General features: G+C 45.6%; 1 protein-coding gene across 2 annotated transcripts in view; it reads left to right on the plus strand.

The window, feature by feature from the left end:
* Positions 1 to 25,595, plus strand: part of LOC138261674 (cyclic nucleotide-binding domain-containing protein 2-like) — a 365,490-nt gene that overhangs the window by 282,587 nt on the left and 57,308 nt on the right. For both annotated transcript variants that reach the window (XM_069210917.1, XM_069210916.1), the window contains exon 11: positions 9,968 to 10,033. In XM_069210917.1, coding sequence (XP_069067018.1) covers positions 9,968 to 10,033 — 66 coding nt within the window. The remainder of the gene's footprint in view (positions 1 to 9,967; positions 10,034 to 25,595) is intronic.

The following is a 25,595-nucleotide window of genomic DNA, read 5'->3' on the forward strand; positions in this document are numbered from 1 at the left end:
CATCAGCATCCAACATTGCCGGAGGTTGTCAAATTGCAGCTTATTTTGTCTCTGGTCATCCTTCCCCATGGTAGCCAGCAATTTCTGGAATGATACCCAAAAGACTCCTGCACCCTCACACTCTCTGCGGTTTCCCAAGCACAGAATACAGCTGGGCCAGCAAGCACCAAAGTATGGGTCCAAGGCCAGGCAATTTGAGAGTGCATGAGGCATGAAGAGATAAACCCTGTGTAAGTAGATGCATCAAGAAGAAGATCATTGCCATTCCAGCACACTCCTGTCTTGAGCCTAGTCATGACTCAGGAGAACCTCTGACTCCTCCTCATCTTTGGGGCCCAGGTCTGCTTCAGACCCACCCACATGCCCAGGTGAGCGTCCCACGGGGCCAGTAAGGTGTTGGACAGGCCCCACCAAACAGGCACGCAGTCTGCAAGGTCAGCAGTTGGTCTTTGGTCCCCCGGCTCGGCAGGGACCCACTGCAGTGAGCTCAGGGTCGCTGATGGCCCCTGTCACCACTGGGCCACCAGCGAGCATGAGACCCCGCAGCAAGGCTCCGGGTGCAGCCCAAAGCACCGGCTGAGCCCTGTGAGCATCCAGCTTGCAGCAGAGTCGAGCAGCACTGGCCCCACCCCGGGTTACTGGGGCCCCATCATCTGCCCTCTGGCCGCAATAAATACTTGATTGTGGATCCAGACACAGAGCTTTGTGCTAGGCAACCATCTTGGATGCCGGCATGGCCCCGTCATCTGCCCTCTGGCTGCAGTGAACTCTTGATTGTGTACACACGGCTTGGCATTTGAGATCTAGAATTAGGTGACTTCTCCTAACACACCTGGACTGTTGCTGCCACAACCAGTTTGGTTATGAGAACATTCTGGTGCGTCTCCCTAGTGCTCTGTTCTCTACACTGTTTACCAGTCCTTAGGCAAATCTATTTGAAAGATTTAAATATTGTAAACCAGGCCTATAAAAACACCGGTCTGTGTGCTTGTAGAGAAATTTATTAAATAGCGTTCTGGCTGTACTTTTTTTCTGCATCTCAGTGTTTGCTGACCATTCCATTTTTGCAATACCACTTTGGCAGATGTTTGTTTAGTATTCAAGTGGCTGAACTTTGAAACTTGTTCTCTTCCAAGCAGTCCGAAAAATGAACCACAATGTGTTATTGGCATTTGTGGAATTCAGAATCTACCATTTCTTTGGCATCTTAGTACTTTCTGTCATTGTGATTAACTTCACAGACAGTTCTGAGGATTCCATGACATACTTGTGCCTGTTTCGGATTGTGGAGATAGCTGTGTTTCTCTCTAATGAGAATGGCTTACTTCAAACTGTTCTTGATATTTGAAGGGTAGGGGACCCATCACATCACTTCTGCATTTTCTAGGCTGAACGTCAAGCTCACTTTCTGACTGTATATGGCCGCTGGTGATGGTGAGTGCGCTTGGTACTGTTGCTACCTGCTGTTGGTATAGTTGGGATATGTTGGATGTATCTCAGGAGTCTTTGTGTGTTCCAGAGTATGATATTGAATGAGGTGTGTACAGGTGAAGAGAGCAGTTGTGAGAACAGTGCTACCTATCTGTATGACACACCTGCACTGTTTTGGATGTTTTCATTGTCCATAAACAAATTAAAGGGAGTGAAGAGGTGCTGTAGACTATTGGCTAACTCTCCCCTGACACAGGACTTTTTCAGGGTTCAATCTGTCTTGTGGCAAGTAAGCTAAGATAAGCTCTCAGAGCAAATGTCTGCAGAATGTATATGCTTATTGCCTGTGTGGCTGAAGATCCACATACGTTCCACACTTCTGCCATCTAGTATCGAGCCTGGAAATTTCAGCTTTTTTTTAAGAAGATGTCAGAATCAAACAATCTGTTATAGCTCCTCTCTTAATCCACAGTGTACCAGGTTACAGGCTTCACGTCACAATGCTTTCTTCCACCATTGGATTCAGACATTCAAATGCCAGCTCAGAGACTGACGTGTTCTCCACCAAATTTACAGGTCCAGCTTTTTGACTCTCAACCCAGCAACATGGAAAACTACTGATGCCTCTCAACACGTGTTCCAAAGGTCTCAAATATCACCCAAGCATTTTTTGGTCCACTGCAGCCAAAGGCTTATTGACGCACTGGTACCAGAGACTTTCAGCACCAATGCCTTTCATGAAATTCATGCTATATTTCGGAGTTTGAATTTGGGTGGGTCTTGTAGAACAGCCACCATTCCCTTTCTGCCTTGTGTGCAGTTCAAACACTTCATAGGCAAACTCTGTTTCTACCTCAGCCAAGATGAGGTCTCATGTGAATTTTGCCACTGTTTTTGCGCATTATAAAATGCACCCCAAGAATTGCCTAAAACCCTGGCATCTCAGGGCAAAAAGACCTCTTCGACATTGAGGGAGAACAGACAGGTCCCTTGGACCTTCTGCCACACTTGGCAGGGCTAGCCTTCAAATAGTCTCCTCACAGACCTCTAAACATAAACAGTAGGAGATCAAGCTTCCAGCCATGAAACTGTCAGGGTCTAAACCCAAGTGTACACTGAGGGTGGTAATTGTGACTCTGGCAATCAACAGCCAGGAACTGACACCTCAGACCTAGAAGCACACAGAGGCAGTGCACCTCTTCCAAGGGAGTCGGGCATTGGCCCCTCAAGTCTAGTCTAAAAAAGCACCAACCTCTAAGTCCTGCTCTGCTAGTAGGTTCTATTTGACCACAAGAACCTGTCAAACGTCCTTCAAGCTGACATACTACTGTGTTGAGCAACCCCATTCATAAATGCTTCCTTGTCCCTAAGGCACTGACCATCCACTTTCCCACCTCAAGTTGACACCGAAAGTAACATCAAACCTGGCTTCCAAGCCAATGCCAAAAGCACCTTTGACAATGAGATCTGCCACCTACAAGGGCTCTGTGGTACAGCAGTTGCCAGAGGTCCTCGACTCCATGCAAAACATCCACTCTTCCACCAGGAGGATCCTCTCAAAGCTTCCTCCATCTGAACCTCCACTTCCATAAGACCGTCATGCAGGACTTCATTCCTGCTGCTCTAACAAAGGTATTTTCTGATGGTGTTAGATCTAAAGGACATCTACTTCTACATCCTCTTCCATCCAGCCCGCCACTGATACCTACACTTTGTGGTAAGAGGATTACGCTACCAGTTAAAAGTTCTGACATTTGGAATCACTATGGCTCCAAGGGTGTTAACAAGGTGTTTAGCAGTTGTGGCCATACATCTGTGCAGGAACGACATTAACAGCTTTTTGTCACTAGACCAGCAATGCACATTCTCAAATGGCTGTAGCCCTACCCTACAAGCTAGAGTTCACCATCAATACTAAACAAATCACCTCCAGCCCCAACAATCCCTGCTCTTCTTGAGCTTCATATAAAACATTGTCTTGGTATGGCATGCCAAAATGGACAGAGGGTGATGGCATCCCAGAGGCTGCTGCCTTTTTTTCTGACAGCACATTTTCGGACTGTAAGGACTGTAATGAACATACTGAGGATGATGATTTCATGAATTGCAACAATGTTTTACCCAGACTGAGCATGTGCTCCCTTTGTGCTCCCTTTAGGCATGCAGTGTGAGGCAGTGGTCACAAGCAGAGGATCTTTTGGAGGATTTAGGCCCTCATTATGAAGTTGGGGGTTCAGACCACCATGCCAGCGGAAAAGACCACCACCGGTATGGCGGTCTGAACCGCCATATTATTAACACAGGAGGGCCGCCTGTGGCAGCCCTCTGCCACCACCAGGCTACTGCCGACAGGCAGCCTGACAATGGCAGATTACATTAATCCCCTGTTTCCCCCAGCCTTTACCTGGCGGATTCGCCTGCCAGGGAAAGGCTGGCAGAAGGGGTGCTCCGGGGCCCCGTGCAGTGCCCCATCACGCAGATCTGCGCGACGGGTGCGGCTGCATCCGCTGTACAGCGGCATTGACGGGAGCTCCATGTGGAGCCGTCGGCAATGTCCCGGCCCTGCATTCTGTTCTTTATGCGGGCGGTGGAGTCTCAGGGGGGCTGGCGGTCTATGAAAAGACCGCCAGCATGAACACGGCGGTGTTTAACACCTTGTTCATAATGACCCCCTTAATGCCGGTAAAAGCCAAAACCCAGCATACTCCCTATGCTGGAACAGCAACAACCTGTTGCTCGGTAGGCCTTTCCTGCAGGTTAGCATTGTCATAGGCACCTCACTGATAGAGCTAGGAGCATATCTCAACCCATGACTGTCTAATGTACCCAAACCTCTCACCTCCAGGTGCAAGACCTAGATCTTCTGGCCATTAGTATAGCCAGGAGATCTTTTTCAAAGGCCATTCAGGGTAGATTCTCCTTAATATGGACAAACTGAGAGCCATGTATCGCATTCAAAAACTGCGAGGTTCCACTCCCCACCGCTTTCTTTCTTTACCCAGGAACTATATGCAATGGGTGAACTACAACAACATCCAGATTCCACAGAGCTTCTGCTGGGGTTCAACAATGACTTTGCAGACCTATTCACCAGGATGCCTCAACAAGGCCACTAATGGGTATTGAACCCACAGGTCCAAAGATACTTTCATGGTTGAGGTACTCCCTCCATTGACATGAAAACCTCTAAAAACGAAAAATCCTAAAACCTTTCCTTTGGTTACCTACTGTGACTTGGGCAATGTACTATAGACAACCTGGTCTGGGATATTTGCTTACGTCGTTACTCCTCTCTCGCTCATTCCATACATAGTGAGGAAAAAGTAGCGAGTGTCCATGACCCTTATTGTGGTGGCACCGACTTGGGTCAGGCATCCCTGGTATTCCATGCTCTTGGAGATGTTAGTCAGCCTACACAAGAAGATACCTCACAGGCCCAGCCATCTCACTCAGCTTCAGAGCCAGCTCGGACACCCAGACCCTAGGCAACTCAATCTAGCAATCTGCTACCTAAGTTCCTAGAGTTCAGATACCCCAAACTACTGGAGGAGTGTATGCTAATATTGCGAGAGATGTGCACGCCCACCACGCATGCCTGTTACACAGCCAGGTGGAACAGATATGCCCATGTCTGCACCTCTAAAGACATAGACCCCCTGAAAGTTTCTCTGAGGGCATTGCCTATTATCTCCTGCATTTGCAGAAAGGAGGGTTAGTATGCCCCTCTATGAGATTACATCTAGCTGCTTTCGCAGCATACATACAGAATCGAGAACACTCCGCTTTAGGATCCCTTTCATTAAGACCTTCATGGAGGGTTTCAACAGTCATGTCTTCCGGAATGCCCCAAACCCCAGTGTGAAAAATAAACATCCTCACTCTGCTCATGGCCCACCTCTTGAGCCACTTCATTCATGTGACCTAAAGTTTCTCTCATGGAAGGTAGTCTGTCTTCCTTGTAGCAGTCACTTCCCTCAGACACATTAGTGATTTGCAAGTTACAACCTTTATTTCAGGCCCTGAGAGATAAGCCAATCTTTAGGCAAATCCCAAATTCTTATTCAGTGTGGCCTTACTCTTTCACATGAAACAGTGCTTTGAACTTCCCATCATCTTCGCACAGCCTGTTTCTGCAGAAGAAGGGGCTTTACACACACTAGACGTCAAAAGGGCCTCATGCATTATATTGACAAGACAATGGGCCTAATTTAGGGTTTGTCGGATGGTTACTCCATCATAAACATGACAGTTATCCCTTCTGCCTTATAACAAGTGCCATAGTACTCAATCCACTTGTAATAAGGCAGACAGGATATTCATCATATTTTTTGACAGAGTAACCCATCAACCAAACTCTAAATCAGGCCCTAGTCTTTCAGAACACAAAATAACTCTTTGGTGCCTTTACTACACCCCATATTGGACACCCCATCTCCAAGCCAGGGATTGCGTGATGGGTTGTTCGATGCATTGAAACTTGCTGTGTCATGGTCAAGCACATATTACCTGTCCCACTGCCCAACCATTGCACACAAGAAATTAGCCACTGTAGATTTCTTAGGTAACATACCTATAGCAGATATCTATAAATGTAAAAATGCTACCTGGTCAACACCACACACTTTTATAAACACTACTGAGTGGATGTTCAGGTTGATTATCAGGCTTTAGTTGGCCAAACTATTGCAAGAAAATTGTTTCAACATCTGGATCATCCGCTAGCCAGTGCTTGAGGAGAAACTGTTTTTAAATGAAGAAGCTAAGTAAGAAGTCCTCGTTTACCATCATCCATCTGCACAGGAAGTGGTATCACTGCATTTCACATCATTCATCTGCAGAGGAAGTGACATCACTACTTCTTCACCAAAACCGTTTTGAAAGAAGCCGTGCTAGAGGACTTCATTTCCCATTGTGGATGTGCAAGGGCCCTAGAAAACAATCTGCATCACAATTGCATGCCCAGGAGTTGGGTGGATCAGGGACAGAGTTACCCTCAATTTCATGAGGTAGTGTGTCTCAGAGACATGGTAGAAAACAGCTTTTCAGAATACAATCAAACTAAAAAGGACAGCTCAAAAGGTGAGTTCTGGAGCAGAACATAAAGGTTTATTACAAAATTCAAAAGGGATACAATGCAGAAATGCAGCAATATTCTCATTTAAATGCATAAAGTAACTGCCATGAAGGCTCTCAGTAAGATTAATAAATGTAGAATAATTGACTAAAAGTTCTAACAGGGTAAGTCACAAATGTACAGTAACATGAGTAAAAAATCAGACAGCATGCCTAATAGCGTAGGAGTGTCTCAGACTAACCCCCCAAATATCAAGATTTCATATAACCAGTTTCTTCATAGTGGAACATCAGAACTGCAAACTCATCTTGGTGTGAGCAAAGAATTACAATTTCATCAAATCAGAATACAGAAAGATAAAACATCACATAACGTTACCACCTTAGCACTAACCCACTACATGAATATTTGTTCAGAGGGGCTGAAATACTATAATCAGGAGGTGTCCGAACAAACTATTTACATAAATAGCAGTGAACCATTGTGAATGAATACAATACGACTTTCAAGAGAGAAAATTATACAGTAGGCTAAACTCTTATTTGAGAACTGTGTCATTTAGGGATAAACAAAACCACATCTTGCTCAACTACCTGAAGCAGAAATATACAGAGAATAAGCAGTTTTGGGAAATCCATCTTACACCAGATGGTGTTGAGGCCTAATTGAGGCCTAGATAGCATGAGCCAGGAAAACACACTTTAACATCTTGTGGCTAATTAGTTTCAACCGTATTAGCTCCATGTCAGTATACACATATGAATTCCAGAGTAGATTAATTTACATGCACCTCCTGCAAGTTCTCATGCATTCTCCCACACCCTACACCCATCACTTCTGCACCAACAGCACCCAGTTTTAGCTGCATTAGATCCATGTAATTAACCACATGTGAATTCCAGAGTAGGTCCATTCACATGCACCTCCTACAGGTTAACACACCCTACACCCACTACTCCTGCACCAACAGCACCCAGCACTCCACTCCCTCTCACTTACAGAAACCAGCCACCCGCTCACACAGACCAACTACCACCCATGCAACATGCAACACTGGGATGCATGCCCTTCAACACCCTCTTGCTCAGCAGACTTGCCACAGAGATATGGGAGCTACTGTATGACTATGCTCCGGAAAATCTCTTCCTCATGGACACATGGCTAACCCCAACCTCTGCACTAGACATCGCTACAGCCATCTCTGTCTGTTACAGGATCACCCAGCACAGAGGGGGAATCACTTCATATTCAAAGATTCCATCAGCTGTTCCTCCTAGACGAACACCCTCACCAGCTACATGGAAATCTTATGTTCAAGATACACATCACAGCCAGCTTCTCCCTGGCAGAATCCTTACATACCAACCATAGGACCCCGAATTAATTTAGCAGCACTGCCACCAAAAGACTCCCCCCAAGGAGCGAAGCACTAACACTCATCTTTGCTGTCTCACTGACCATCTCAGCACCCATTAGCTCCTTGACGAAATGCAGTCGGGTCTCAGGGTCAACCGAAGTACAGAAGCAGCACTCATCGCTGCCACAGCTGGCATCCGCATGATCCTTGACAGAGGGGACACGACATCGCTCATTCTCTTGGACCTTTCTGCAGCATTTGACACAGTCTCACATTCCAGCCTCATCAGGCACCAGCATGAAATTAGCATAGAAGGACCTGCTTTCTGCTGGATCTGCTACTTTTTAACAGATCATAACCTGTTAGCCTGGCACCTTTCACAAACTGTCAGCCTGGCACTTTACTCCTGGGAAGCCCACAAGCTCATCAATGAAGGTCTCAAGGTTCGTCATTCAGCCCCACCCTCTTCAATGCATATATAATCACTCTGGACAGTTACATCACACACGACTCATACTTTCCCTCTTGACCAAGACCGCAAACACAGCAATCAAGTTCACCACCTGCAAGACCAAAGTCACTAACTGGATGAAAACCAGCTGTATCAAGCTTAAAATGGATAAAACAGAAGTTGTGATCTTCATCAAGAACATTCCACCATGGGACTCCAAACGATGGCCAGCGGAACTTGGACCCACTCACACCCAGCACCCTTGCCAGGAACCTCAGAATAATCACTGACAGCAAAATGGACATGACCACATAATACAACACCTTCACTGCATCCTGCTTCAACACTCTCTGATGCAGAGGAAGATCTTCAAATGACTCCCAAGTAACACTAGAAAAACTGTCACTCAAGTCTTGGTAACCAGCATGTTGGACAACTGGAACACCGTCTATACCGGGATCAGCAAACAACTTACTAGAAGCCTACAAATCATCAACAACTTGGCAGTCTTACTTATCTTCAACCTCCCACACAGAACACACATTCCACCACACCTTTTGGAGTGCCAATGGCTCCTGATACACAAATGAACTAATTTCAGATTCCTCACATGCACATTCCAAGGCACTACACTACTTCGGCCACAACTACCTGAACAGTTGCATTTTCTTCCACCAACCATCCAGACATCGTTCCTCCGTAGGACTCCCACTAGCATAGATCTCACACATACACAGAACCATATGAGGAGGACAGAGTCTTACATCACTCCCAAAGCGTAGAACAGCCTCTCACTGCACATCAGATCCTCCTTCTCTCTTCTTTAATTCCATGAGAAGCTGGCTTTTCAAATAACCAACCTACCATAGGCGGAGCTAGGCACACAAACCTGCTCAGCGCCAGGATACCCTTGCGGGTAATAGTGCGCTTTACAGTTACACACAACATAACATAACAAAGTGATTTACAGTCTATGCAAAGCATGTGTATCTACAGCCACACTTTATGAATGCAAAATTTTACATACCCTATAACCATCTGTTTGTAGTGTATAGTGCTATAGAGTTACATGTGCCGACCCTCCTCCCTCTAAGCGGCTGATGATCACCGATGTTTCTGTTACTTTATTTTACCATCCACAATACACATTACACCTTAGACTTGTCTATGACACTACACCACATTTATACTACTCTCCCTGAGTGGAAAACAATGTGGGGTGAAGCCTTCTCTTGGAACATTTTGAATTAAGAGAGGAGCCACAAGAGACCTTGTGACTTATATTTCTTTGAAGAAAAACTATTTGCTAACACCTGGGCTAAAACACTAGATGGCAGGACTATACAAAGCATATGAATCGACAGTACTACATGTTGCAAACAGATGGCTACATGGTAAGTAACATTTTTATTTCAATTTCAAATTGGGTCATAAATGGAACATTGTTTTCCCTTGTTTGGTTTCTGTAAGAGTGCATTTTCCCTCACTCCTTTCCCATTGTGGACACTGGAATAACAAATTGCTCTGAGGGAGGCAGAGAATTGGGAATAAGTTATGGGGGTCGCATATCTGAACCAACCATTTTATTAAAATGTATTAGAAATGCTGTAGAAATTCCACTGTAAGTTATTTTATGTATTTTTTAATTTTTCAGAGGGGGGTTGATATTGACTACATCGAAGATTGTCTGGAGAGAGATGGACGACTCACAGAGGAAGAGGTACGCTGAAATGCTGCACTTTCCATCAAGGGAAAGATCAGTTGGATGAATGAATAGAATTGCATGGGACAGCTTTCTGATATGGCGTGTTGGGGTCAAGGGGAATTCAAAGATGTTGTATTTTGAGTCTTTCATGGATTCTTCTTCACTTCCCAACTTATATGAGAATCCCAGGAACACTTTTGAATGAGTAGAAAATACTTAACTAAGGTCTAAGGTATGCATAGCTTTCTATTTGGGAAATATGTTTTCATAATTGCAGTTGAGACTTGCAGCACTTAGATTCTATGTACATACCTACACATTACTATCTGAATTTAGTTTCATGGTCTTGAACCAGTTCTTGCCACGTGTGCTCTTGTCCGCATGATTTGGTATACAGCCATTGCCTAATCCATTACTTCTGAAAAGTTCATTGCCATGTCACCAGTTTAGAAGCAGAGGTGTTGTAGAGTTGGTAGAGTCAGTCTTTTTAGTCTGTTATACCACAGCGAGATAAACTCTGTTCTCCAACCAGAAGCACTTAAGCACAACTCAGACCCAAGAGTGAAATTTACCACTGATAACATTTTGTAGGTGTACTGACTCTTGGTCCTTACCAACGCCTTATAATTGCATGCTAAACAACTTCCCAATGAAACATTACATGTTTTATGTGCTCTTGGTCTGTCATATTGGTGTTTGGGATATCAACACCTCTGGAGATACGATGGGTGAAATAGCTCACTGTTATGGGGTTTAGCCATGAAGTCATTGGCACATGAACTAGAGGTTTGATATGGATTAGCCAATCTGAAGATGCGTTTTTTAAGGAGTGGTTTGCTCGTCGGTGTTATCCATGCTGTTCCAGATACTTTTTAGTTATTTGATTTTGAAGTTGGTGCTACCCATCCAGGACTTCTGCTTATGGCCAAAATCTTAGCGTGGGTGGACTAAAGTTGTACTGCTCTCCTTGGATGTCCTACCACGCATCACATGGCCTTGAACTATGTACTATGGGTGGGGACCCAGTATTCCATGAGTGCCCAACACCTGCTACGCAGAGCCAATGTCCATAATCTGCACAGGAGGGCCACTCTTTGCTCCAACCTCTGCTGGTGCCTTATCTCCACTGTGCATGTCCTGATCCTGGTCCCCACCCTCTGTGAACAGCAAACCGCAGTAAGGTGGGCCACAGGTCCAGTCTTCGGACAGGCCCTGTGTCCCTTCCTTCTCAGACCTCTGACCGTCACCACAGAGGTGGGGTGGAGTGCAGCTGGGTTAGCCACAAAATCTGGCTTCCTGCCAGGCTGTGCAACCTATCCAAGGTGGACAAACCCTGTTCCACACAGCTACTGGACTGCAGAACAGGGTTCAGGAGCAACTGACTAACAACATGTGGCAAAACCTGCTGTTCACATCCTACAAACATATGCAGCAGGGGTTGGATTCAGGAACATTGCTTCTTCCATATCCATATTGTTCACATCATGAACACAAAGGCCACCTTTACTTTATACATTTTTAATAAAACATTTTTTGCTATTTTTGGGCCTATTTTACGACATAGTTTCTGCATACTATCTATTGTGGTTCTGTGGAGGAGGATCCGCAGATCCAAAAATGTATGACATTAATCCCATAAGTAACAAGAGACAGACTTGGGGCCTGCCTTACAGCAAGACCCTACACTCTTCTCCCCTTGGCTGACCCCCACTGCAGAAGGTGTGGGCCACAGAACCTGGCCAAAGGGGAGGCACTTCACCCCACCCTTTGTTGCCTTTGGCTGTGCATTGTGGAAGAAGGGGCACATGGCCTGGCCTCTAGCCAAGTCCTGAGTCCCATTCACTCTGGGCATCTGACCTTCGCTGCTCAAAACCTTCTGGCATCTGCAGTGGGATGTGGGTACAGTGTAGGGGTCCCTGTGGACTCACCTGTTAAAGGCATCTGATCTCCGCTGCACATGGACTTTGCTCGTGCACAGCAGGGAAGGACTGGAGGCCCTTGTATCTGGCCAGGCCCTGTGCCCCACCCTTCACAGGCATCCAATCCCTGGATGGCTGAAGGCCAGGCCCTGCATTCCATCCTACACTTGTGTCTGGCCCTCAATGTGCATGATCTTTTGCCAGTACCTCAGAACGAAAACTGGTTCTGCAGCACTGTGGGGGGTCATGCCAAGATCCACAGAGGATATGCAAATTCTGAGCAAAATTGGCATTCGTATCTTCAAAATCGTCTTCAAGGTGGGTACTGCGGATCCTCTGCAAAGTCGTGGTCCAGATATCGCTAAAATGTAACCTCTCCATGCCCAACCTGGCCTCTTTTTGAACGCTAATTTCTCAAAAACTATAGAATTGATTTAAACCAAAAAAACAAAGACACTTCCTTAAGGAAAGTTCCACTTTCATGCCAAATTTGGTGCAGTTTTATTTGGCTGTTTTTTCGGTCTTCAAGAACAAAGATTCCTAAGCGAATTAAACAGGGATATGGCGTTTTTGGGGCCACAGCAACATGTGGAAGAACCCTTGTCCTACAAGAGAAAATCCTATCCCACATGGGGACTTGGTCAGTGTTCAGTGAAGGAGGGGGAGGCTGTTCCTTCTTTTATTATAACCCTCAGACACTCTAATAGGGTCATGCTTCATCATCAGGTCGACCCTGGACCCTAGAAGTAAGGATGGGCTCAACCATGTTCCAGGGAGCTCTTTTAATATTAGTTCTACTAGGCAGACTATAAAAAGACCTTAAACAGACCAAGGTATCCTTTTATTTGTGGTCAGAGAGAGAATGGGTTAAAAGATTAATTAATGGGGTACTTAGGATATAATGGGGTCCCCCGGTCCAAGCCCTGTAGCCAATCCACTGCCACCCACGGTCAAAGGCTTTGTGCAGGGTGGGTTGTATGCCTTTGAGGGGGGTGGCTAAATGGATTGGTTGGCCACAGGGCCTGGCTGCAGGCCAGCCCTTGTGGCTAAACCCTCACTGCCCACGACCGAAGGCTGTGCACAGCATGGGGTTGGCTGCATGTCGATGTTGGATTTATCTATCGTTATTAAATATTACTTTACGTAAAAAAAATCCTAGAAATTGACAGAAAAAAACAAATGTTAAAGTAACGTTAGAATTAGGTGTGATAAAAAAGAACTTTCAATTCTTTAAAAAAAATGAAAATTTGAGTAAAAAAAAGATTAAAGTAGTGTTATAGTTCGGTGAATTTGTCAGTGACAACATTAACATTTTGAATTAATAAAACATCAGAAATTCACCAGTTATAGTTAGCAGAGCCAACTATAACTTGTGCCCGCCATGCCCGCTTATGACCTCACATATGACATGACTCATGACATGTTCCATGACATCATTTATGACATCACTCATGACATCATGGATGATATCATCTAAGCTTCTTTTATTCACATTGCTCTTTACACGGATATACCATTAGTCCAAATAGCTCAGAATAATATGAAGCATCTTTAATGTTACCATACATACAACCCCCAGAGATAAAGGAAACTAGTGTTATTTGCAACATTGACCCTATACCATACACTTCATGGGTAGCCAAGTTCATGTTGACTATAAAACCACAGATGAAACGCTAACCTCTCCTGCACATAGTGTTCAATCTGTCTACAACTGTTCAGGGAAAACCAAGTTCCTCCAGATACTCAAGCCCTGTTATGTAACTAATGCCTACAAGGCACACTCTTTACCGATATCAAAACCCTGACAGTCAGTGAACCTACATTGACAAATGATATGAATATGAGTAGAAAAGTGGATAGTGTTAACAGTGTTTACTCTATGGAGAGAGAGTTTACTCTGTAGCACACTGTTAGCAGACAGTGAAACTCTCATGACAAATACATCACAATACTTTGTATATAGATTCTTTGCCTTGCTGGAAACCTTTTCTGCAGTACCAAAAAACTTGTGTGGAATATAATGAACACAGCTCAGCTGTCACCTGCACACAGAGGTAATCTTCAAAACAAATATAACATTTTCAGTACATCTACACATCTATGGTGCATTAGGAGCGCATGCGTTTTGTAAACACCGGTTAACCGGACACAGGTTGTACAAAAGTAGGTAGAAAAGTATTATGGTAGTTACCTGCCACTATGTAAACTATAAAACAAACACACTCATTGGATGATGTAATCAGTGATGTAATCAATGATGGCATTTGAGATATCATCATTGATGTCATAAAAGATGTCAAAGAACATGTCACAGGTGATGTCATATGTGAGGTTATAAGCAGTGCATGGCGGGGCACAAAATCTTTTTTTGTTCAAACCGTTAATGTGTTCACTGACAAATTCACATAACTGAAACATCATTTGACGTATGTGTGTGTTTGTGTGTGTGTGTGTTTGTGTTTGTGTTTTTTATTTCAGCCCCGGGGACCTCATCCCGTGAGCCCTGGCCTAAATATTATTATTTTTTTGGGTGGGAGAGGGGCGCTTCCCCACCCCCCATGCCAATCTCAGCCCCGGGGACCCCAGGACCCAGACTAATTATTTTTTGTTTTTTGGGGAGGGGGCTGCGTGGCCTCCCCTCCCCATGGCCGATCTCGGCCCCAGGGACCCCATCCTCTGGGGTTCAGGCATGTGACCGGGTGCTCCTCAGGACTGTTTGTGATTTGAGGCAGTCCCTGTGGCTGCAGGGGGGAGGTCGGTCAGCCCCCGCATTGTTTGTGATTAGTGCCAGAGGGAGGTGGCAGTTGCTGGGGTGAGGGGGGGCACCACCCCTGCACTATTTGTGATTAGTGCCTCAGGGAGGCGGTGGCCCCTGGGGCTGCGAGGGGGCTGAGCGCCCCCCCTGCACTGTTTGGGGGATGAGCGTCCCCCCTGCACTGTCTGTGATTAATGCCACAGGGAGATGGGACTCCCTACCCTAGCCCCATGGCTGCCAACACTTCCTTATTGAAGTGTTCGCAGCCAATCAGATCTCAGCATGAGATTGGGAGGGTTCAGAGAGCCTTCGCGTCCCTATATATACAAATTTGGATTTTCTTTAATTTCTCCAAAACTATGGAACAGATATACACCAAATAACATAAAGGTCACTTTCTGGAGCAAGAGCTACCTTTCTGCCAAATGTGGTGTAACTCTGTCCAGTGGCTAGGGCACTAATCGTTCTGTCTCCCTAAGGCATAGCATTCTCAATGCGATTAACATTCGATAGGATAAAGGTACCCCAGGGAAAAAAGGGTTCAGAGGAGAGTAGGATACAGATGAGATCCTGATGGTAAGGTGGCTCAGCACATCTCATGAATTCACAAGGACTTGCTAGATCTTTGGGTTTCCATATCAAAAGCACACAACACATTAGAAATATATTTATACCAACCATGATTCACTCCAAAGCCCAGATTCAACATGGTGCATACCAGCGCTGAGTAGGGGAAGCTCAATAACTAGCCCCTCTCCTACCTCCTACCAGGATACTGCAAGAGAACCGGAAGTGTAGGAAGCATTTGTCAAGCTGAGGTTCAATCTTGGAGCCTTCATTAAGCGGTAAAAATTATAGAGGACCGCCATCTGGTAAATGGCATAGGTCTGTAGGGAAACAAAGGGAGACTGGCAGAGCCGTGCCTAGAGAGCTAACTATCTGTGCTAACAAAAAGCATGTGGGAACTTCAAGTTTTCAGTGGCACTGCTTTGCAAAGCCTGGGAGTGAAACAAAAAGATGACCACCTGGCCTTACTTTTGCACACCCCCAGCAGTGAAGGACCTTCCCAGTTTCCACCTACCCATTCCTCAGAACTTCCAGGCCTTTGTGGGTTATGCCACTGATGCAACTTGTTAGCACACATGGAAAACAATGTGCTAACTATCTGGGCATGTTTTTCTATAGGCCCTACTCCTGGAAATTCCCAAGTCCGATACTAGTTCCTGACAGTACATGCTCCAGAAAGCTTCCCTCCTATTCGTGTGGGCCTGCTTTCCACAGAAACCTTTTATGAAACACTTTGACTAGTTTAGGGGCTCTTACAAATCAAGCAACCTCACATAGTCGTTCTGAAGCATCATATCCCTTCCATGTCACTATATATTGCAACTAGTCCCAAGCTCGTCATGAATCCAGCAATTCCATACTTCGTATTCTAGGGATCCATTGATCATGACTGTGGATGGTGATGTTGTGGCTGGTGTAGGACCCTTTTGCACATGGGAGACAGATGCTTCAGAATGCATTCTCCAGTGGGAGAGGAACGCTAATTCGAAGGCTCTGGAACAAACTAACCCCTTTATCTTGAGCGTACCCCAAAATTAGGACTAAACATGGGATTGTACCCTGGAAAGGACAGATTCTTAGAAGATAATCAATCTAGGTCTTCTACATTATACTAAAGGTGATGTTGTAGAGATGTGCAAAAGCTTTACAGATTGCCTTTGCTTTCCAAAGCTGTTGTAATGCCCTCATCTAAGTTTTGTGAAGGTTCTGCAACAGAGACTGTGCTGTGGGATTATTTGAAAGGGCAAGAGTTCCAGGCCAAACGCAAAGGTAAGCCACTGGATGGAGCTCATGAGTCCTGGCATGTCTCTATATGCTAAGATTTCTCCAACCACATATGAGGAAGCATTTGTTTTGACTGTAAAGGGCAAGGCATGATGAGGGCTTATTGATATGGGATAAGTTGTAAAAGACTCTGTAAGTTGAACATAGGCCTTTCCTTGGTCAGTACCCCAGTAAAAAGGGACTCCATTTTTAGTGAGCTAAGTAATAGGGGAACAATCCTGAAAAAAAAGTATTTAATGAACTGTAGATAAAGATTTCTATACCCTACAAACTTTTGAAGTTCTTTGACTGTACTAGTGGTAGGCTGGACTCTGACAGCTTTAACCTTGTCATTATCCATGTGTAGGAAGTTGGCTCTGTATGTACTATTTCAAAGTAAGAAATAGCATACACAGAGTCCAAAGGTTCCCCTTAGAGGTAAGATAGTGGCAAAAAGAGATCATTCTAATGCTCTATTTTGTGGTAGTGTGGTCGAGCAGTAGGCTAATCAGAGGGTAGTGTTAAGCATTTGTTGTACACACACAGGCAATAAATGAGGAACACACACTCAAAGACAATTCCAGGCCAATAGGTTTTTATATAGAAAAATATCTTCTCTTAGTTTATTTTAAGAACCACAGGTTCAAGATTTACAAACAATACTTTAAATGAAAGGTATTTCACTTAGGAACTTTGATTTAGCAAAATAGCATATACAGTTTTCACACAAATGGCAATAAGCTATTTTAAAACTGGACACTGTGCAATTTTCAACAGTTCCTGGGGGAGGTAAGTGTTTGTTAGTTTTGCAGGTAAGTAAACCACCTACAGGGTTCAGAGTTGGGTCCAAGGTAGCCCACCATTGGGGGGTTCAGGGCAACCCCAAAGTTACCACACCAGCAGCTCAGGGCCGGTCAGGTGCAGAGGTCAAAGTGGTGCCCAACACGCATAGGCTTCAATGGAGAAGGGGGTGCCCCGGTTCCAGTCTGCCAGCAGGTAAGTACCCGCGTCTTCGGAGGGCAGACCAGGGGGTTTTGTAGGGCACCGGGGGGGACACAAGTCAGCACAAAAAGTACACCCTCAGCGGCACGGGTGCGGCCGGGTGCAGTGTACAAACAGGCGTCGTGTTTGCAATGTAGTTCAATGGGAGACCTAGGAGTCTGTTCAGCGATGCAGGAAGGCAAGGGGGGGGCTCCTCGTAGTAGCCACCACCTGGGCAAGGGAGAGGGCCACCTGGGGGTCGCTCCTGCACTGTAGGTTGGATCCTTCAGGTCCTGGGGGCTGCGGGTGCAGTGTCCTTATCAGGCGTCGGGTTCTTAGAAGCAGGCAGTCGCGGTCAGTGGGAGCCTCTGGATTCCCTCTGCAGGCATCGCTGTGGGGGCTTAGGGGGGGTCAACTCTGGGTACTCTCGGGCTCATAGTCGCTGGCGAGTCCTCCCTGTAGCGTTGGTTCTCCACAACTCGAGCCGGGGGCATCGGGTGCAGAGTGCAAAGTCTCACGCTTCCGGCTGGAAACGTGTGTTCTTTCAAAGTTGCTTCTTTGTTGCAAAGATGCTTCTTCCTTGGAGCAGAGCCGCTGTCCTCAGGAGTTCTTGGTCCTTTCCGATGCAGGTTAGTCCTCTGAGGCTTCAGAGGTCGCTGGACCCTGTGGAACGCGTCGCTGGAGCAGTTCTTTTGAAGTGGGGAGACAGGCCGGTAGAACTGGGGCCAAAGCAGTTGGTGTCTCCGTCTTCTCTGCAGGTTTTTCAGCTCAGCAGTCCTTCTTCGTCTTAGGTTGCAGGAATCTCGTTACCTAGGTTCTGGGAGCCCCTAAATACTTGATTTAGGGGTGTGTTTAGGTCTGGGGGGTTAGTAGCCAATAGCTGCTAGCCCTGAGGGTGGCTACACCCTCTTTGTGCCTCCTCCCTGAGGGGAGGGGGCACATCCCTAATCCTATTGGGGGAATCCTCCATCTGCAAGATGGAGGATTTCTAAAAGTCAGAGTCACCTCAGCTCAGGACACCTTAGGGGATGTCCTGACTGGCCAGTGACTCCTCCTTGTTTTTCTCATTATCGCCTCTGGCCTTGCCGCCAAAAGTGGGGCCGTGGCCGGAGGGGGCGGGCAACTCCACTAGCTGGAGTGCCCTGGGTGCTGTAACAAAGGGGGTGAGCCTTTGAGGCTCACCGCCAGGTGTTACAGTTCCTGCAGGGGGAGGCGAGAGGCACCTCCACCCAGTGCAGGCTTTGTTACTAGCCACAGAGTGACAAAGGCACTCTCCCCATGTGGCCAGCAACATGTCTGGTGTGTGGCAGGCTGCTAAAACTAGTCAGCCCACACTGGTAGTCGGGTATGGTTTCAGTGGGCATCTCTAAGATGCCCTCTGGGGTGTATTTCACAATAAAATGTACACCGGCATCAGTGTGCATTTATTGTGCTGAGAAGTTTGATACCAAACCTCCCAGTTTTCAGTGTAGCCATTATGATGCTGTGGAGTTCGTGCATGACAGACTCCCAGACCATATACTCTTATGGCTACCTTGCACTTACAATGTCTAAGGTTTTGCTTAGACACTGTAGCGGCATAGTGCTCATGCACTTATGCCCTCACCTATGGTATAGTGCACCCTGCCTTAGGGCTGTAAGGCCTGCTAGAGGGGTGACTTATCTATACCTATAGGCAGTGTGAGGTTGGCATGGCACCCTGAGGGGGTGACCATGTCGACTTAGTCATTTAATCCCCACCAGCACACACAAGCTGGCAAGCAGTGTGTCTGTGCTGAGTGAGGGGTCTCCAGGGTGGAATAAGACATGCTGCAGCCCTTAGAGACCTTCCCTGGCATCAGGGCCCTTGGTACCAGGGGTACCAGTTACAAGGGACTTGCCTGGATGCCAGGGTGTGCCAATTGTGGAAACAAAGGTACAGGTTAGGGAAAGAACACTGGTGCTGGGGCCTGGTTAGCAGGCCTCAGCACACTTTCAAATCATAACTTGGCATCAGCAAAGGCAAAAAGTCAGGGGGTAACCATGCCAAGGAGGCATTTCCTTACACCATGTGTATACCTTTGTCAGAAATATGAAACCCTAAAAAGGTGACTTCTTTCCTACCAAATATATACTTTTCTCATTTAAGGTATGGAGAGGTATTCTTTGGGCGTTCCCATACTGTTTTAACATGCATTTGACGTTCCCTGAGAGAGCTGGAGAGTACAAGTATGTCATCCAGATAGATGATGGCAAAGAAGTAAGGTAAATCCCTATAAATATAATTAATTAAATGTTGGAAAGCTGCTGTGGCGTTACCCTGGTCGAAGGCCACTGCTAACTATTCAAAATGCCCATAACTGGTCTTAAAGGCAATATTCCGTTCATCTCCTGCTAGATGAGGACAAGATTATATGCACCTCTCAAATCAAGTTTTGTAAAATCTTGGGACCTTGCCATTGGTCTAGCAAAACATAAATCAAGGGCAACAGATATCTATTTCTAATGGTGATCTGATTCAATTCACAATAGTCTACGCAAGGCTGACAATCTCCTCTAGGTTTCAGGATGAAAAAGATTGGAGGTACAGCGGGGGAGGCGGGATGACTGGATACTCTTTCAGGACCAGATCTTCTTAGGGATTAAATGGGTAAATGATTCTATGAGGAATCATTGCCTCATGCTGTAAATCAGTAGTGCAGTGATACCGTCAGTGTAGAGGCAATGCAGGTACGTCTTTCTTGTTTAAAACATCTTCATACACTTTATAAGGCTCTAGAGCCTCTAGGACGTTTGTGTCCATGTTCACAGCCAAACATGACAAATGCTGTTCCATGAGCAGGCCCACCCTCTATAAGCGGTGATTCTCACAAAATGGGCCTGCAAAGTAAATGCTGGTTTTATTCCAATTAAGCAGGGGATTATGTTTTCGTAGCCAGTTGGGACCTAAGATCACAGAGACAGCAAAGGCCACAATCAGATCAAAAAATATGGTTACAAGGTTTCTTGTGTCAGGGGACATTCCTAAAAGAGCAGTTTCACACTCAACATTGTGCTGATGTTAGGGAGGTGCCATCCTCCCTGTGGACTTCTTCAGCTACTGGTTTACTGTTACATGGAATCTTCTTAGCTTCTTTCTTGAAATGCTGCATCCACGAAGCGACCATAGACTCTACAATCAATTAAGGCTCAGACTTTTAAAGAGCCAGATGGAGGCTGTCATTTCTACTGCCTTGTAATAAGGAGTTTTGAAAGAGGCAAGCCCCTTATCTTCACTAGGGCTTGAACTGGGTTAGCCATTTAATGTTAAGCCAAGTATATCCTGGCTTTTTTTGGGGGGTACATAAAGAGTGCCATTCTTCTCTGCCTCTTGTCAGAAGAGAACGGTTTTCTCATATTACCAGTCTGCACAGGTTCCTCCCCTAAAGTCTCAGAAGGAGAAAAGGGTCTAGAATTAGTGTGAAAAAATTGCCGCGTTCTTGATTTCTTCAAGTGAGGCCTGTTCTGTCACAAATCGATCTGCAACACTAAATCGATAAAGACATGCAGAGATTCAGAGAGATTACCACCGGAGCCAAGGGACTTTTGTTTCTTCTCTAAGGCCATGGTGAAAGGCAGCAGACACTTCCTCATCGCTCCAGGCAACTTCAACAACCAATTGTTTAAATAGGTAGATATATAAAACCAAATCTTACTGACACTTTTTGATGGTTAATAACCTCACATCAGCATCCTGCTTGGCTTGTCTCTTACTAAATAGTTTTTAAATATTTCAGAAAGAAGTCGTAATTCTAAGGCAAGAATGTTAACTGAGGATCTGAATGGTATCCCACTCAACTGCTTCTCGTGAAAAATACAACAAAATCAAAGAGAGTTTGACTTAATCAGTCATACATGCTTATGAGTAAGCTATGAAATTCAGGTTACACTAGGCATGGAATTCAGAGAAAGAATGAGGATGACCAGAGTATTTCTCTTGTGGGGCTGTACCAATAGTGCCAGTAAATCCTTCATGCCCAAACCCCCTCCCTATACTGCTCAGTGGCATGAAAATTTCTGAAGCTGTGGGGAAATAAGAGCAGTGGTTGTAATGGTTGTACTACTGGTCGGGGAACTTGTAGTTCCAGACCCCATCTTGTTAATGCAGTCTAACAAATGTGCCCATTCATGACTGACCATGCATAAATTATCTTGCATTTTATTAATAGTTTGAGCTATCACTTTTAGAGGATTCACCTCTGATTCCATGAGAACCACTTAGATATAGTTTGTCAGACTGACAGAATGCTGTACCAGTCGATTAATCTCAGGAGTGGAAATAATCCAGCTTTTTCCCTAAAACAGCATACACTCAGCATGATAAGTAAAACACAATAAGATAGCAGCACCCCATGGGAGAGAGGGGTCAGCGGAGAAAGCTAGACACCCACGGTCCAGATGGTAAGGTGGCTCAGTACGTCTCAGGAATTTGCAAGGATTCTCTTGTATTGGAAAGTGGATTATTGTGTACCTACGCTTAGCAACAGGCCACAACTCCCCACTAGATCCAGTCAGGATCTAAATGAATGAATCCTTGCTCAACCCTTGGTAGCTTGGCCGACGAGCAGTTAGGCTTAACTTAGGAGACAGGTGTGTAAAGCATTTAATATCAACAAAACAATAAATAAGTAAAACACCACACACAATAAACATCTGACACCAATTTATAAAGATGGGAGATATTTTGTATCTTTACAATGACACAAAAACAACAAAACTCCAATGTATGATATGAATTTTTAAAGATTAAATGTACAAAAATGTTTTCCAAAGCCTAAAAACGAAAATCGCCAACCTGGGACATCTGGTGGCGCTTCCCAGAGCACAGTCACAGTTGAATCCTACCGAGATGGAGCCCTGCTCGGATACACTGAGCGGGAGGCCTCGGTTGAAGTTTACATTCGAACGTAGACATTTTTGTGGAGCTTTTTCTCTTGTCATCGGGCGGGGGCTCCTCTTCAGGCCGGCTTGCGATGCGACGTAGCCGATGGGGAAAAGCTTCGGAGCTTCAGCGGGACAAACCTCAAATTCAGGCTGGGCCACGGTTCGACGTCGCCAGCTTGATTCTCGTAAACAGGTCAGTCACCTTATTGAGCTTTTTTACAAAGTTGCTCCAAACTTCTGGATCTTCTCCAGAAGTCAGTTTGGGGGCCTGAAGTGTCCAGGAATTTTATCCAAGGTTGCAGAAGCTCTGAGTTGCTCCTTGGAAGTTAAGACTATAGTTCCCAGAATTCACCTTGTCAATAATCCTCAAATGGCCACTGGACACTGGTCAGCTGGGCTGTTCTTGCAGGACTTGATGCAGGGAACTCCGATCAGCTCCTTTGTACCTGTAGATTACAGGGAGCCCACTCCTGGAGTTGGTGAAGCCCAGAGTGTGCAGCTGGTGCAGTCCTTGTGGGTACAGTCATTCAGGTGCAGACCAGGGGTACAGCAGGGCAGTCCTTTTCCAGCATCTTCTTCCAGGAGGGATCTGAATTGCTGGACAGCTCTGACATATTTATCCTTGCTCCAGGGTTGGCAGGCAAAGGGGTGCCCCTGACCAATGAGGTGCAGGGTGCCACCCTCTGGGGTGACCACTTCCTATGAAGTGTGGAAAAAAGTAATCCCAGAAAGCAACATTCTTTAAAAATCTAACATGGAGAAAATCTCTCCCTGTAGGTTACATCTGGCTGAACCAACCCACTGGTGTGTTTACGTTTCCCTAACACACCCTTTCCAACCCTCTCATAATCTAATTACTGTGGCTCCCATCTGGCTGGGAACAGGAAATGGGGGGGGGGGGGTCCAGTTGCTGTCCAAGGTGGTTTTCCCTTGTTTGAAAACTGGTTTGGCCACTTTACCCCCTCCTGCTCTGCCATCTGCTGCAGCAGTTCTCCTCCCAACAGATGCTTTCTTTGTTTCAGCCGAGGCCACTTCACACCTCATGAAGGCAGCCTAGCTCAGGCTGACAGACACTGACCAATCAGTAAAGGGCACTATAGGGCTGATTTTGGTAACTTTCAGAAAGAGTTCTAAAACTCTTTCTTGGTACTAGTTATACATACTCCAACCTTGGCAAGTTGTTGTGTGTATTTTAATTATTAATTTGATATCAAACTTGATAGAACTGGTTCTGTTCTAGTGGAAATGAGACTTTGTTAATTTTAAATAAAGCTTCCCAATGTTAGCCTATTTAGCTAATGTACCACAAAGGGGAAAAATGAATTTGGCTGTTTTTCCCTCACCGGTGCTTATAAAACAATTTTTATAAAGTCCATGGTTATATTTTCATTGCACCCAACTCTTGGGGCACTTAGGGCAGACCTTAGGGGTGACTTATATGTAAAAATAAGGTAGTTTGAGACTTTGGAAGCACTTTTAATTCAAAAGTCCAATTATGGGTTAAATTTAATTTAAAAGCAGCCAGCAAGGCAGACCTGCTTTTACAATGACACCAGAGACCACAGCAGGGCACCTAGAGGTGCCCTAACTACACAAGGGTCCCTAAACCTACATGCCCTACCATATTCTAGGGACTTATAGGTAGGTTGCCAGAGCCAATTATAATTCTGCCTAATTTGCATATACCATTTTACTCAAAGCATTGGCCCTGGGACTGGTTAGCAGTGCCCGGGGCACAGTCAGAGTCAGTAACCACCAGTATCAGTCAAAACGTTTGGAGGTGGCCAGGACCAAGAGGATGACTTTCTCACATCTAGACCTTCAAGTCTTTACATTTGAAACATACAACATACAACATATTTGGAACAGATTTATAACAAACATGAATCACTCCAAAGCCCAGGCTCAGTATGGTGCTTACTGGGATGGAGTAGTGGATGCCCTGTAGCTAGCCTTCCTGCTACAATGACACAGTCAGGGAACCAAAAGGTAAGGGAGCAGTGGTCAATCGAAACTTCATTTTTGCAATCTTCAGTAAGCAGGCAAAAGTGATGGAGGAACGCAAACTGGTGAGTAGCATAGGACTGAAAGGAAACAGAGTGGAGAAGAGAGAAGTGGTTGAGCCCTGTGTAAGAGGAAACTAACGATTGTGGTAACTGAGGAAAGGAAAAACACAAAAAATGTGATGGTGTGAACTGAGTTCAAGTTGGAGACAGTCCAGCAACCACTGTTGACAAAAACAGCTCTCCATGCTTGCTTTTCTTTTAACTGGCACTGCTGTGCATAACACGGAAGCGAAATCTATAGCTGACCTGCTAGCCTGAGCTTAAGGGACCTTCTCAGTGTCTCCAACCCACACTTCAGAGCTTCCAGGCCTGTATATGTTTTTGCCACTGATGTAACTTGCTAGGACCCTTTGAAAATGATGTGCTAACTGCATCAGAATGTGCTTCTGTATGCCTGACCCCTCGACAACCCAGAGCCTGATACTGTGATATTGATTTCTGATGCGCTTCAGTTATTGTCCTTAGACACCCTTGATGCTGTGTCATACTGTACAAGAGTTATGCTTGAAGCTTTTACTCCCACCCGTAATGTAGTAGAAGTATAATGATGAAGTGGGCACACACCTTGTAAGGAAATGCCTCCTTGGCATGGTTGCCCCCTGACTTTTTGCCTTTTCTGATGCTATGTTTACAATTGAAAGTGTGCTGAGGCCTGCTAACCAGGCCCCAGCACCAGTGTTCTTTCCCTAACCTGTACTTTTGTATCCACAATTGGCAGACCCTGGCATCCAGATAAGTCCCTTGTAACTGGTACTTCTAGTACCAAGGGCCCTGATGCCAAGGAAGGTCTCTAAGGGCTGCAGCATGTCTTATGCCACCCTGGAGACCTCTCACTCAGCACAGACACACTGCTTGCCAGCTTGTGTGTGCTAGTGAGGACAAAACGAGTAAGTCGACATGGCACTCCCCTCAGGGTGCCATGCCAGCCTCTCACTGCCTATGCAGTATAGGTAAGACACCCCTCTAGCAGGCCTTACAGCCCTAAGGCAGGGTGCACTATACCATAGGTGAGGGTACCAGTGCATGAGCATGGTACCCCTACAGTGTCTAAACAAAACCTTAGACATTGTAAGTGCAGGGTAGCCATAAGAGTATATGGTCTGGGAGTTTGTCAAACACGA

This window comes from Pleurodeles waltl, chromosome 10 (assembly GCF_031143425.1).
Source record: "Pleurodeles waltl isolate 20211129_DDA chromosome 10, aPleWal1.hap1.20221129, whole genome shotgun sequence".
NCBI lineage: Eukaryota > Metazoa > Chordata > Amphibia > Caudata > Salamandridae > Pleurodeles > Pleurodeles waltl.